We start from the raw sequence: 15,894 nt of genomic DNA on the forward strand, positions 1-15,894 counted from the left end.
ATGAGAAGATGCTATTAAGTCTGGGAGAGAATGAGGAAAAAGGAAGAGATTGCTGTTGAAGTAAGCAGATAAGGCTTCCTGAAATCATTTGGGATGGAGAACACTAGGTGGCAAGCAGGTCCCACAGTAAATGAGATGATATCAATAAATTTGAAATCTCGTTTGAAGAAAAATGAAGAAAAACCAAATAGCCAATTCAGGAGTAAGGGAGAATGAAGTTAAGGCAGGTGGGAGCTGGTGTGAGCAGACAACGTGCTTGGAAGGATGGAATGTTTCCATAAATGTATCAGTATGAGAAAGAGCATAACCAGGATGTTATGTATACTTAACTAAGAACAAAATACTGACAGTTATTTCTGAAGAGTCATGAATCACTGACATTAGACATGGAAACACCTGTAGTGCTGCTTAATCTTCAGAAGTGGTGGGAGTGTTTCAAAGGACTTGGAAAAGCAAACATGGCAGAGTTATCAAAAATGGAAAAGGGTGATCTTTGCAGTTTCTACTTGGTGTATTAAGAAAGCAACAGATGGGAAAATGTGACCTACAGACTCTGTCAAAAGAAATGATAGAATCGTGAACAGCAAGCAGCTTGGGAAGCTTTCGAAGAATAAATCGTGACAAATAAGCTTCCCTTAGATGGGTTTGACAAAGCTATGAATGAGGAAAATTCACTAAGTGTTAAATATATCTGCTTTAGCCTCTTAAGGGACCTTTGGCATAGCTGCTGGAATTGAAAGCTACTAGGATTTATCATAAAGGAGAGTGTGGGAATACCAGTGTGTGAAAATGAAATATCTTAAGTTGCTGAAGAAGGTTTGGCTGTTTGTCTATTTATTTATCTCACTTTTTTACATCATTAACAACAAAATCTGCATTTTAATACAGATGATGCTCTATGTACAAGAGCTGAAATAAAAGGCTATGTTGCAAACTGGCCAGATGGTATAGTGATGCTGGTAAATAACTCCTTGCTAAGTGCCTCTGTAGATGAAGCCTTGTACAGGTGAAATCTTACATTAGTTTTTTTCCCCTGAAAGTTGCTTTGTAAAGATAATTCAAAGGCTCATGAATGATGTAAATAAACTGTCGTGAGGGGACAGTAAGGTGGAGTGTGCTTTTTTTTTTATCTAAGGTGGCTGGGAAACCAGCCTAGGTAACTGCAGAAGGTCTTGGCGACAGCATGTCAGAATGATGCTGATAAATGTAAAAGCTGTCTAAATGGCAATTGATTTACTGACAGGTAAAGGAACTGATTAACCTGGGAAGATGAAAATGATATTTTATAAATGTTAATTAAAAGGTATTACTAGAGTCAGGTCAATTTATGAATGCCAAGAGCTGCTAAATGGCTGAAGTGCATGATTCCTTATTTCTGGAATGCATTATTCAAAGCAGGCAGATTTGCTCAGCAGAGATTGTAAGAACTCATTCTGGCGCTCTGGGAGCTGCCTTTTAAAAAGAAAAGGAGGAGGGCCTGCCTAGGTTACTGAATTCTTTCTTTTCCCTTCTGTCAGATCTCTGCTATGATGAAGTTCAATAAAATGTGTGTAAAGGGGTCAATGCCCCAGACCTTTCCTAGCGTAAGGAGCATTGTCAGAAATCTTTTTCACCTCGAGGCCATTTTTGAAGCAATATGATGCTCTACGTCTGACAGTTCAAGTGGTTTTAGATCGTGGTAGACGCTACAGTAGCTCGAGTTCATGAGGAGGTTTGAAAGAGAAGGCCAGTGTTGAAATCTCTTCCAAGAGGGTTAATTAATTCTATTAAGTGTCACTGTCCTTTTCAGAGGATGAGATTCATAGATATGAAGACAGGCTGAGAAAGTTGGGGCTTTTCAGCCTGGAGAAGAGAAGGCTGCGTGGATACCTCAGAACAGCCTTCCAGTATCTGAAGGGGGCCTACAAGGATGCTGGGGAGGGACTCTTCATTAGGGACTGTAGTGATAGGACAAGGGGTAATGGGTTCAAACTTAAACAGGGGAAGTTTAGATTGGATATAAGGAAGAAATTCTTTACTGTGAGGGTGGTGAGGTACTGGAATGGGTTGCCCAGGGAGGTAGTGAATGCTCCATCCCTGGCAGTGTTCAAGACCAGGTTGGACGAAGCCTTGGGTGATACGGTTTAGTGTGAGGTGTCCCTAGCCATGGCAGGGGGGTTGGAACTGGATGATCTTAAGGTCCTTTCCAACCCTAACTATTCTATGATTCTATGATTCTATATATAATCAGCATGAGCTGGAAGTTTAAGTGGGGTGAAATCAGCCTTCCTTCATAAACCTCACTGTTGTGTGAGGCTAGTAGGATTGTTTTATCTGCCCCCTTAACTTGTTAGGAATTGGGGATGTGATTAAAAGAAATATTACTGTGTGAGCTTTTTTTGTAGCATCCTAAGTTTGTAAGGGAAAGATAAGACTTTCAGATGTTCTTAAAAAAACAAAGTGGCAAAGTGGAAAAAAATGAGCATTAAATATAATAAGCATAAATCTATAGGTGTATGTGTGTTTATATATTAAAAATATACCTCCTTAAGTCCAAGCTGTCTCAGACAGAGTTGTAGGGTTTTTTTCCATTTTATATCTTTGTTTTAAACTATATGATCTGAATAAGTTATTTCTGAGAGAGTACGTGTGTGTTAGTTTTGTTTCTGCATCTACTGTCTATAATGGTGTCATACTTGAATAACCTAGGTCAGGACTGAGGCAGGGAGAGCATTTTATGGAGTTCCATCAGGTTTAGAATGAATATTCTGACGTGGATTGCAGCAGCCTTTCTCAGTGCCCTTGTTGAACTTCTCTAAGGTCAGCTTGGCTGTCCTGTCATTCTCTGCAGTTTCCTGAGCTCAGAAAACAATCTGCAGGGGAATCAAATAAAGCTGTCATCAAAGAAACCAACATTGTTTTCTTTCTTAATAGAAATACTTAAAAAGATGCTCCCAGACTGCCTCTGTAAAGCATCACAAGGGTGTTTGGTAAATGCATTCTCTAGAAAAACATCTAAGCTGCTAGAAGGTTACTGGGAAAGAGACCTTCAGGACAAATATTGTGAGTTGCAGGATTAAGTGGAATGGAAACAACCAGAAGTTGGTGTCTGCTACCACCAAGGGCTGGTGATACGTATGTGACCATAGATACTACCAAGAAATAATTGACACCAGTCAGGTAACCCCTTTGAAACGTGTCTGCTGACTGAGACATTTGGAGGCATGAGTGAACATCCTGGGCATCAGCATCAAGGCAGGGTTGATGAGTGGTGTTGGTACTTATGAAATGTTAGGGACCTTTGGGGTCTGCACAGCAGTGTAGTGCTCTTGGATGCAGATATATCAGTTCTTGTGGCTTTCTTGGGGACTGGGTCTAGACATTTTTCCAGTTGATGTTCTTGTGATTTTTGTTCTTTTAATTCTAAAAAAGATATTAAAATGATGGAGGATGAAGAGAAGCAGCCTTTGTGTAAAAAATTTTCCTGTTGTCCATAAATATGGCTGGATATTTTGGATATCTGGCTGTAGCTGAGGGCACTGCTGTGTAGTAGCTTGATATTTGGTACCTATGATGGCCTTTAGAGCAAGATACTTCACCTTTACTAATGTTAGCAGAACACTTCCTTCTCTCAGTTCCATTTCTTACTGGCCAGCCAGCAGCACTGGATGCCTAGAGGAAGCACTGCCTCTCAATAACGTGGCTGTTGGATGAGATAGCTGTTTGTTTCTGGTGTTTGCACTGCAGTTTCTCCCACTCAGTGCCTAGTTCTGTGGTGGTCACGTATGACAGCATAGCCTCTCCTCTTCTGACCCATCTGCTCCAGCAAGTGGGCTCCAGTCACCTCAGAGATGAGGTTAGTTTAGCTCTTTGGTGTTGTCAAATGCCAATGTCTGTGAATGCAAACTTGGTTTAAGAACTACTGGGTAATCTCTCTCTGTGCCACTGCTTTATGAGAAGCACAGGTGAGGCATAAACGGGCTAGGCAGCCTGCTTTGACTGGTGTGTCTTTAGCCAGCTGGTAGACTAACTTCGGTCAGGGGCTGATTTACAGTTGTGTTCAGTAGCTGAGTGAACTGAAGAGATAAGTTTAATGTTAACTGGTGTTTCTTATGCTGCTTTGCAGCTTTCTGCTCCCTCCAGGACAGCTACACCTCTTATGCTGACTCTCAGCTCTGATTCTGATTTGTTATAACTGTATTCCAAAGACAGATAAAGCCCAACAGTTTCTTTTTCCCCTGCATGCACTCATCTGCAAAGATTAATTCTTTAGTGCTTGCAATATGTTCCTGCCCTTTTGTACTTTATGCCTTGCACCTTCTCTCTGTATATCAGACTTACGCTTCTTGTCTTGTCTTTAGAAATCTTTTTCACAGTCTGTCCAGTCTGTATTCCGTGTGCTGTCAGGAAGCTGATTCTGGCATCTCAGCATCCATTATGGCCAACCCTTATTGCCTACTGTTTCTTGTTCTTCTAACAAGCATCATTGTGTTTTCTTCTTATGACGTGCTGTGCTGCATAATTTGAGAAGACTAAATGTCTGCAACACTCATTCTTCATCTCTTCCTGTAAAACTCTCCCTTGGTGTGATTTTTAGCAAAGAAAAAGGTTTCAGTGATTGCACTGCTGGTCTGCTGAGACCACTTTGTTCATGTTTTCCAGTGTTGCCTTGTTTCCATGTTCCTTTCTTCCTCTATCTGCACATGCTACATGCTGTAGACTTATTTTTATGCATACAGAGAGGCTTTGGCTAGTGAAGAAGGCCAAAGAAGAGAACAACTCCTCATTTATGAGTGCACTGCTGTAATGCCTTACATTTTTATGTTTGGCCTATTAAGTCTTTTGGGGAGTAGAGAGAAGGGCTGTGTTTGTACAGCAAAGCCTTCTGCGTTACATAAGCATGAACAGCTTTAACTCATCAAACAGTACATAAAAGTTCCAGGAGGAATCCAAAACAAACAGTGCATGGTTCCCTTTACCCTCTTGCTACCTAGTGACTGGGTTTTTAGATCCCTGAGCCTGTAGTCTGTCTGCTAAACTTGCCTCTTCACCAAGATGGCAGCCTGCTATGGTACCTTATCTTGGGGAAGAGAATTTCTCCTTGTGTCTGCATGACTTCTCATTCCTTTCTTTCTTGCCATCTTCTCTGTTGCTTATGTGCTCTGAATGTATAGCAGAATGGGAGATTGAGTGTCTTTGGGTGTCTGTATCCAAAACATTAATACAATTTATCCCTTGAAAAATTAGTGCATTGTTCTTCATGCTGCTCTAGGGAGCAGTTTCTAGAAATACTATTAAATGTAATTTTCCATTGAAATATCCTTTAGGGATAGCAGAGTGCTTTATCAGACATGGTCTGACTTATTGCTGCTCATGCTGTAGTGGATGTGAAACTTACCCATATATAAGCAAAAATTATTCCCAGTATATTCCCATAGAATCAGCACAGCTCTGGAAAGGAGAGAAGATAAAAGACTTCTAAGAATCACAATCGGTGATAATGATGGCGTTTTTATGGCTGGTTGTAGTGGAACACAGTGAAACTGTGTGGTGTTGGTCACTATGAAGTTAAATGTATCTTCAAGAGTTTTCATGGTGGATGGCGATGTCCACTGTAAGACAAATTTAGCTTGAAACTCTGATCTGAAGATGTGTAGGATTCCTGTAAGGCAGACAGGCCATTTCTCTTCATGAATGCAGATGAGTGTATTTTAATCTCTAGACTGTCCTCTGGAATTGACTGTTCATTTGAAGGGATTTGCTTTATTTTTCTTTATTTAACGCTGTTCATACTTTGATTTGTAGATTAAAATTAGTGCTGCTCTCTCCTTTATCAGTCTCTTGCTCATGGTGCCTTTGTAGGAAATGAGTTTGTATTTTCATGCTTCTGGGAAGCACCAGTCTGGTAACTTGAATACAGAAGAACAAAATCAAAGACATTAATGGAATGGGGTACGGAGCTAGAAGTTACAGGAATAGACATCTTGATGTCTAATTACTTGGGGAGGGTTATTGTCATCTATTATTCTCCCCCCAAATGAGAGATCAAGTACAATCTAAGTATGACTGAAGAAGTGATCATTCGAGCATCTGAGGTCTCTGGACTTTAACAGTGAGTAATTGTGCCATAGAAAGCATGTGTCCTTAGAAGCAAACTTCTCTATGCTGTGAATGAGCTTTTTGGTATATAGGCACTGTGTAGTGTATAGTACTGTCTACACAAGAAGGGAATAATGTGGGAGTGTATAAAGGGAAAATTACTTTTTCTGGCTTTCTGTATTCACTTTGTCTTACTCATGGATAAAATGCAAACAGCCAGTTCTGTGATAGCTGTTATTGTTCTGACACTTGGAGCTCAAAAGGAAAAATAGGACTGTTGTTGTTCTATACCTGTGTAACGAGTCCATGTATCTCTTGTTCAGGTTGTCTCCTGCTGCATATTATGCTCAGAGGATGATCCAGTATCTTTCCCGGAGGGACAGTATTCGACAGCGCTCTATGCGATACCAACAAAACCGTCTCCGCTCTTCCTCCTCCTCTTCTTCCACTTCAGAGAACTCAAGCCCATCTGTAGAGGGAAACGATCTGGAATTTGAAGACTTTGAGTAAGTGTGCATGCTGCTGTGTCCTCTTGCTTGAGTCTGTTGTCAGCACAAGACCGCTTTGTGGCTTCCCACTGTTTACCAATCAAAGACATCTCAGGCTTCCTGTAGGAACAGTTTAAGTTAAGTCATTCAATAAATAATTAGAGCTGTGATTGCTACAAATGGGTCTTGTAATTTCTGCTAGGAAAATTAAGGATGCTTTAGGCTACCTTCAGCACATCAGGCTATCTCAACCACATTTAAAAGACTGGTTGAAAGAAAAGAAGAATCTTTCTCTCATGGAACAGATGGGGAGCCAAGAGTTTATCAAAGCTTTCAAATATTGAGAGAGAACTGGAACCACTATGAGTGAGTGTGTTGCAGAAAACATGTGTCCTTAGAAGTAAACTTCTCTGTGCTACGGATGAGCTTTTTGTCTGTAGGTCCTGTATGGTGGTTCTTTGCTCTAAGGCTGTAGGAAACAGCCACACGTGCTGTGTTATTTTTACTTGTTCTATCTGTACAGCTTTGGCAAATTAGCTGAAGTTCCTGATACTGTTTTTTTGGAGGACTTGGTGATCATGAGTTTGCGTTCAGGCTGTTTCCTGGAAGGAGAACAAATGGCCTTTTGTGTCAAAGTGAGGAATGACTCTGCATCCAAACCTTAGAAGAGCACTGCTGTGAGCCACAGTATTTCTTTCTGAGTGGTTCTGACAAACTTATAAAGCCTGCTCTCCAGCATCTGCTTTTGGACCTCTAGTGATACCCAGTGTAATCCCAGCAAACAAATTTATTGCAGACCCTTTCCAATAAATGGTAGTAATGGCTTGCTTAGATGGCATGGAGACTGAAAGCTCAGAAATTTAGATTAAAATCCATTTTAGAAGGAAAGAGAATTTGATCTTTCTAGTCTGTGTTCAGTCACTTCCTTTTAGATATGCAATTTCCCCTGAGTACTTTTAAGTATTTTACTGATTTGTTTCCACACACCTCTCCCCTCCTCCTCCTTTGGGTATATTGTGATTAAAACCTAGCATGATTCTGAGCATGGTCATAGAAGTAGTCTTCAGTGGTAGTGTATTAGGGAGGTGTGTTTGATGGGAACAGTGAACTCCTCTAAAATTTGGGCTTCTATATTGCTGCTGCCAGCAGAGGATGCTGTCAACTTTGCTACTGTCATGATGTTCGTGTTCCCTTGGTGCAGTGCCCGATACTTGAGATGGCATGTTGTTAAAACTCCACATCCTTTGTGTCAGGGTGAAGTCCCTTTATGAAGGACACTGGTAACACCAGCTGTTCCCAGAAATGCAAGATATTCATCTCTTTCTCACTTTTTAAGTGATGGTAGACTTTTTTTCTCTTAGAATGTTCTGTGTAGCTGTCATTTCATGTTTCAGCAATTGAATATTCAGAAGTACAAGGTGAGTGAATGTCTTCCCCTCTCCTTGTGGTCTTGTTTAAAATGTAAATGAGGGGAGATAGTGCAGAAGAATCACAGCCTAGTAGCTTTTCCTAAGCAGCTTTGTGGTCTAGAAGAGGAGAAATATGGTGGCTTTGTGAGGTGGGTGCTTCTCAAACACCTTTATTTCCATTACTCCATTTTATTTGTCTGAGGTGGTGGCTTGTTGTGCTGGGCAAATAAAAAGAGTAAGTTCTTAATTCAGAGCATCAGGCAAAAGCCTGCAGAGAAGTGTGTTCCCCTGCAGATAATGCTCACACAGTGAGAGCACCCAGTCAGGGAAGCAGTTCAATCAGCTATGCTAAGGTTGTCTTTCATTTCATACTGGGCAAAAAGAAGTGTTTATTCCTTAATGTGCAGTGGCTGAATTCTTTGGGTGAATATTTCATATTGAATTCTGGTCTGTGCATTCAAGACTTTCTGCCTTTTCCCTTCTCTACTTCGTTATTTCTCCTGGCTGATGAGAGGGAGCTGCTGTGCGGGGGTCCTTAGAGCTGGAGCTTCTCGTGACTCATTTGATTTCTTCTGCTGACACTTTACAATGAAATATCTCATACAGAATTCTTGCTTCTCTTTTTGGCTCCTGTATCCCCCCTTTGCTTGCTCATATGAGCAGAGTCGTGTGTTTCTTCGTGTATTTCTTTTCCTTCCCTGATTTAGATGCTCTGGCTTCTCCACTTCTCCAGATCTGATGTAGGACAGTGAGTCGCTCCTGTTTCTGGCTATCTGCAGCTCATGCTTTTCTCCTGGAATTCAGTAGGGCTTTTTTTTATATAAAAGCCATAGCAAATTGCCTTGATGCTTTATCTTTCTAAACTGGTTAATGCAATTAATAAATATTCGCTCTTCTTTCATTTCCCTAGAGATCAGGAGAAAGATATAAAGGGCATTAGACACCAGCTGGTTTTACTACACATGGAGCTCGGGGCAAGGAGGGAGCCCTGTGTGTGTGCCAGGGAGATTCTTGGTTCTCAGTCTTCTGTGAGGTTCTGAGGGGTTTTTCTCCTTTCAGATTCATTTTGTATCTTTTCAGCTTTGCTCACCTGATGCCCTAGTAAGGGGCATGAAAAACTTGCACTGTTGGTGTGCTTATAGCCTCTGAATTTAATCTAAAGCCTCTTCTCCTGTGTGCCAATCTAATGATGTCATTTTCTCCGTGCAGTTTCTCCAGAATCTCATTTGAATTAATTCACAAATACATCTAGCTTGTGATAGCAATAGCAGTAGTGTTGGTCAAAGAATGTGAAGTAAGAGTGGTTTTTATAGGCTTTAGTAATATCCTTCTATTATACCAGCTTTCATGGACAAGGGAGGAGGAGGGAGACACAGCTATACCTGTGTTATCTGGTTTAATAAGATGTTATCTCTCTCCATGCGCTGCCTGTGTTTAACCTGTCACTGTTGTCATCTCACTGCTTGTTGAATACAACTGACAACTGTAAACTTAGTCATGTCTGCATGAAAGCATTTAATATGGTTTGTAGTATATATACAGATTGTAATATTAGGTTATTAACAGATAGATTGATATGTGTGGGTTTTAAGGTTAGTTTTAGCAGAATCCTAAGCTAAAATGAAAAAGCTTCTGATACTCTGGGATGAGAATGTTTGAATGGAGAATGGTGTCATTTTAGTCTTCCAGCATAACTGGTAAAAATAGATTCTTTATAGACAAATCATAGAGGTTGAAATTCCTCATTTCAAGAGGTGTTTTGAGTGCTTTGTGTTTGTATCTCATAGGAAAATCAGATATTTTGAGCTAAACTTTCTTTTCTTTTGACTTCTTCAAGTTTGGCTGGGCCTCTTCTAGAGACTTCCCTTAGTCTAGAAGAGCTTAAATGCTGGAGACGGTGGGTGTTGCTGCTAGGACTCCTCAGATGGCACAAACTGGTTTTGTTTCATGTGTGATTCTAACTCTGTAACCATAATCAGAATGTGAAGGTGTTTGTGCAGACGAATTTTGGCCGTCTATGTCCCTTTTTGTCTACACTAAGTGTGGGAACAAATACAGGTTCATTTTATCTGTCAGACTGGAAAGCACATGTATAGGACCGTACACCAGCTTGCTGTCTGAAAGCCTTGCTCAAATCCTTCACTGCAGTTCTATAAAGGCTTTCCAGCCAGGGCTAAAGGTGTGACTGTTCCTGACTCCTCTGTCTGCTTTTGAGGATGGCCTTGCCTGTTAAAATACAGATGTGAAGGAGATTGGACTTGACACTCTTCTCATGTCTACAGCTTTTCTTCTTTCTCTCCTCTCCTTTTTCCTTCCTCCCAGGAGGGTCTGTTGCAGCCTCTACTCTTTCAGTCTGTTTCTATACCACTGTTTGCTAGAGACACAGAGCAATGGGAGCAGTAATCTGCAGAAATGCAATCAATTTACAAGGCTCCTGCTGTTTTCCCTTAGCTCAAAAACTATAAAGAGCACAGGGGTAGAACTCTTTGCACAGCCAGTCTTGGTCTTTATTGCCCTCCTTCCCAGCTGTTCACTGCGCACTCATGTATTTTAGAATGTGTTTTATCCTTCCTGTTACAACCTTCAATTTTTGCAAGAGAAACTTCTTCAAATAGGAGCCAGGTTTTCTTGGCAGGAGAAGGGAGAGATTGGAATGGCTAAAGGTTTTTCTGAGCCCTTAAATAAGTATGCAGCTTCTGATCTGCAGCTCCTGAACAGCAAGACAAGTGCTGTCATTGAGGGGAGAGAAGCTGTATTGGGTTTGTATGGCAAGGTTTTGACAGCAGGGAGGCTACAGGGGTGGTTTCTGTAAGATGCTGCTAGAAGCTTCCTCTATGTCTAATAGAACGAATGCCAGCTGACTCCAAGACAGACCTGCTGCTGGCCAAGGTTGTGCCCATCAGTGATGGTTGTAGTGCTTCTGGGATAATGTGGTTTAAGAAGGGGAAAAAGTTAACACAGAGAAGCAATTGCAGCTGGAGAGAGGAGTAAGAATATGTGAGAGGAAACAGCTCTGCAAACACCAAGATCAGTGCAGAGGCGGACAGGAGGTGCTTCTGGCAATGGAGCAGAGATTCCCCTGCAGCCCATGGTGCATGGTGAGACAGGCTGCGCCCTGCAGCCCATGGAGGTCCATGGTGTAGCATAGGGAATCCCAGAAGTAGGGAAAGAGGTTTACTCCATAGGGTAACTAGAACTTAAGCTGACATCTCAGGATGGATGGGGTAACACCTGCTAAGTTCTGATAAGGCATCGTGAAGGTGGGTAAGAGATGACTTGATCAATGGTAGCCTTTTGGTGTAGTGGTAGGTACATATCCAAACCACAAGGTTCCTAAAAGCAATTAGGCTGAGTTTAATTTTTCTGCTTGTCATCCTGATGTTTACATGTGAGGTTAACAGACGACGTAGTAGGAGATGCGAGAATCTATAGGGGCTCTCTCATGTCACTTAAATGCTGATGGAAATGGATTTTTAGGATTCATGACACACCAGTATACTGCAGAAAACCCAGCAGTTTCTTTCTGGAAGTCTTAGATGGGATGTATTGTGATGTCTCTCTTACTTGAGCAATTTGTTGTTTGAGTTCAGATAAGGATATTAAAAGTAGGATTGTTATTTATTGTGTGTAGCTGCCTTTGTTGTTTGCTTCACAGAGCCCCTTTGTGGTTTTGATGCTGTTTCCTCTGCGTAAGTGGTTTTGATGAACATGGGCCTTATGAAAGGTGACTTTCAAGGCAGACCTGAATTATGTAGAACTTAGTGGTCACTTCGTTGTATTTTCTCTTCTCTGTTACAGCTTTCTGGAGCACTTAGTGCTGGGATGTTGCTTCCAGAAACACAACGATTTATGTTAATTGTATTCATCATCTTAAACACAGTTGCAGGCTAAGAATGCTAACAAGTCCTGGGTGAATGGGAATGATACTGAATCTATTCTTTGAACTTCGTTTTTCAAGGATTAGTTAGAGTCTTAGCTTGGCTTGTGATCTACTCATAGTAGCCTGCAGCTTCATTTTCCCTATTCTTTTTATCTTTATCTTTTGTGACAGTCTTTTATATTCCCCTTATCTTGGACTTAATGTCTAATAATACTGCCTGGATGCAGTGACAGGCAGTGACTGTTTCTTGCAGCAGTACTGCAGGATATTGCTAACCTCTCCAGCATAATGTTGTTTTACCATTAAGTCACATTCCAGCAAGGCAAGTGTCTTCACAGCAGGGCAGTGAAAGAATGAGTGCCTTTTGAGAGATGGCAGTTGCCAGGAAAGTTTACATCATATTCCATACTGTTGGTTGCTTGGGCTTGTAGAAAGAGCTTTGCTGTCAAGATGGTAGATCTGAGTTTTTCTGCTGCTTAGGAGCTCTGGTCATAGTTTTCCTTTTGCTTTTATTTTGTGTCTGTGAAACTCTTTAATCAGATTAGGTCACCTCATAGGTGATGTTTGGAGTTAATGGGAGCGACCAGGAAGCAAGCTGTTATTAGTTGCTGGCCATTCCGAGCAGGCAGTGGTTAGCATTCATCAAGCCTGTAGGTTTAACAGATAAGCATTGTTTGTGCAGTTATTGTTTAATTTCTGTTTCCTTTGCAAGAGCAATAGCATAACAGTGCAGTATATTTAAGAAAAAAAAAACCTTTTTGCTTATTTTTGACACTTATTGAGGCCTGATGGGGCAGCTGATGTTATGTTTGTGCTCCAAACTGTGTTTAATGAGCACCGGTTGTGAAGCTTCCAAGTGATTAGAATTAGCCATAGCATTGTTTTCCCTAATCATGCTCCTGTTTGGGTAGATGGTTGCAAATGGCTAATTAAGGGGTCTCAAAGAAAGGGTACTTGTAGTGTTGGATGTCCTGTTTTGTTTTGTTTTATTAATAAAACACTGAATAGTGGTTTCCTTAATACTCATGTACCAAGTCTAGGTTGGGGAGCAGGGATTCGCTAACTTCGTCTGGCCTCTGTTTCTGTTTTCTAATGTTTCACTATAGCTATGGAGTGTATCAGGCTTATTCTAAAACACATCATCAATTTGTGATCCCACCACACAGTGAGGTGATTAAAATCAAGACGACTGGATACTGTGCCTAGATCAGAGTGCGTGTTTCATTCTGCTTCCAAATCAGTCTTTCTCTGAAGCAATTAATCCTTGGCATTTAATGGGAAAGTGCTGCTGTTTCTCTTGACCAGGTGATAAATCCTCTCTTATGTGATGCTTCTCTGAAACACTTGATCTTCTGAAGTGCCATTTTTAATGTGGAAAATGCATTTTCCCCTGAACAGTCCTGTGAGAGGTAATCAAGGCTGGGGTTTGTTTCCCTCTGGTCAGGAGAGCCATTAGTAACTCAGCAGTCTGCTGCTTTATAGGATTTTTAAGCTGATAAATAGATATAAATTTTCTCTGGTGTTCCTTTGAAAAAAGTGCTGGCAAAAGACTGGCATTTTAGCCTTCAAAAGAACATAGGAAGATGGAAAGGCACCCATGCCTTGGGTGACTAACTTACCCATTACTGTATTAAGTAGCTATGTTCAAAATCTATTATTCTAGTTCCTGTCTCTCCAGCTGGACAGCATTGCTTTTTGCAGTTTCTCTTAATATTTTCCTTCATCAATTTTGTTTGGCTTCCAGTGTTATACTTGGGAAGCTCCTAATACATGCAGTGCCAAGAATGGCTTTTTGTGTAGCAGATACATCTCTTTGCTTGGATTTTCTTGTTGTATCTTCTCCTTCTGTTCTACCATAAGTACTTCTCTTTCAGTGACAGTCATAACCTTCAAAGATATGTGGATAAATTTATACCTTTCATTTTTACCAGCTTATGTATATTCCAAATCAGCGTTTTCATCCCTTTAGTGTCTGTGGATGTCAATGCTTGTACCATTTTGAGAGACCAGTACTCCTGACTTGTGTGTTTCTATCTGCTCAGCGATAAGTCAGTTGTCTTGAATCTTTACTCTTAAACATAGTCCTGTTTTTAGGTGAGATCATAGAATCATAGAATCACAGAATAGTTAGGGTTGGAAAGGACCTTAAGATCATCCAGTTCCAACCCCCCTGCCATGGGCAGGGACACCTCACACTAAACCATATCACCCAAGGCTTCATCCAACCTGGCCTTGAACACTGCCAGGGATGGAGCATTCACAACTTCCCTGGGCAACCCATTCCAGTGCCTCACCACCCTCACAGTAAAGAATTTATTCCTTATATCCAATCTAAACCTCCCCTGTTTAAGTTTCAACCTGTTACCCCTTGTCCTGTCGCTACAATACCTTTGTCCTTAGAGCCATTATGAGAGTGGTTCCCTTCTTCTGGGTTGAGTTTACAACTCTGAGCAAAGTGGATATACTGGATGGAACCTGTATTTTCTTATTAAGAGACTTAGTTCTACTGATCCAGGAGATGTTATTCCAGCTACTGTATCTATCTGCAGAGGTACACTCAGCTTGCCAGCGTGGTTTTTCCTGTTGCCTTCTAGGATACCTGCATTTTGCCAAAATATTCAGAATGTTAAGGTTTTATTTGTTTTTTGTTTACCTCTATTTTGAGAGGCTTATTTCCTAGAAACACTCCCAGTTTTCCCTAACTTCATTTGTAGATGCTCAGGACCTTGCAGGATCAGGCAGAGGAAAAACTGAAGTTTTAACATATTCTGGTGTTTTCTTCTCCTGTCGGTTGTAAGCTAGTACTGAACTTTCTGTCATGGTGTTCCCAGCACTGTTATATCCCTTACCCATCAGGATGGTGCTGGGAAGTGATTGACGTGTTCTTGCAATCACCAGCAAATGTAATGTTCCACTCTCCACCTTTTTCTACTTCTATACACTTTGTATAACATAGCACACACTTTGTCTTGTAGTCCTATGCAGCTCTTGTGAGTGCTCCCTTCTCAGGATGTAAGTCATCTGTTTCCATCTACATCAGTGAAGTGAATTGGAAGATTTCAGGATCTGCTTCCTCTTTAGCATGGCCAGTGTAATATGACAACCTCCAGGTACCCTCTTTAGAGAACCTGGAATCAGAGTTGACCAACCTCTAAAGTCAGATAAGTTTGTGTTTTCTGGTAGCCTCTTCTGAGCTCTTGATACAATCTTTGTGCTACTCCTGCCCTCTGTGCTATCTCTTCTGAAGTAACCTCCTGCAGTGTTAAAAATTGACAGCAAGTAAGTGGAGATGCTGAAAGTTTGAAGTAATGAGAAATTGTTTTTATTTTGCGTTATTTTCTGTTACATCAAGATTGTGCAACTGAATCCAGTTGCCAACCCTTAAGGGTGTTAGTAGATGCCACTTAACCAATTATTTAGGATTTCTACTGTATGTAAGTGTCCGACCTCTGCAGTAGAAATTGATTTAGTGTTTTAAATTGGATAGCATGAAACACGGTACAGTGCTGAAAATATGGAACAATTGGCTTGGTTTGATATAATTTGATTCTTACGAGCTTGTCTGGCTCACTGATGCTGGCTCTATTAATTAAATGGCTTTTCAGAATGGTCATTGTTGACCTAGTTCTGTTGGCAGTGTAGTCAGTGAGAGTTTTAATATTGACTACAATGGGAACGGTTAGACCAACAGATTGCATTAGAAATCCCATGCCGTGTGTTTAATTTCACTTCCTGATAAAACAGTCTCTAAATATTAAGGAGAATTCTTGCCAAGACAGAAAAGCATAACACAGTGCTTTTCCTTTTCTGATAGTCTTGACTATCTTCTGTATCCACTCAATTATTAATCATAGAATGGTTTGGGTTGGAAAGGACGTGAAAGCTCGTACAGTTCCAACTGGCAGGGACACCTTCCACTAGAGCAGGTTGCTCCAAGCCCCTGTGTCCAACCTGGCCTTGAACACTGCCAAGGATGGGGCAGCCACAGCTTCTCTGGGCACCCTGTGTCAGCGCCTCAGCACTTGCAAGTTAAAGAACT

General features: G+C 41.0%; 1 protein-coding gene across 4 annotated transcripts in view; it reads left to right on the forward strand.

Annotated features, from left to right (window-relative positions):
• The window catches only part of AMBRA1 (autophagy and beclin 1 regulator 1), a 131,024-nt gene that overhangs the window by 32,969 nt on the left and 82,161 nt on the right, over window positions 1–15,894 (forward strand). For all 4 annotated transcript variants that reach the window (XM_034061664.1, XM_034061663.1, XM_034061665.1 and 1 more), the window contains one exon: window positions 6,402–6,584. In XM_034061664.1, the coding sequence (XP_033917555.1) occupies window positions 6,402–6,584 (183 nt within the window). The remainder of the gene's footprint in view (window positions 1–6,401; window positions 6,585–15,894) is intronic.

This window comes from Melopsittacus undulatus, chromosome 4 (assembly GCF_012275295.1).
Source record: "Melopsittacus undulatus isolate bMelUnd1 chromosome 4, bMelUnd1.mat.Z, whole genome shotgun sequence".
Lineage (NCBI taxonomy): Eukaryota > Metazoa > Chordata > Aves > Psittaciformes > Psittaculidae > Melopsittacus > Melopsittacus undulatus.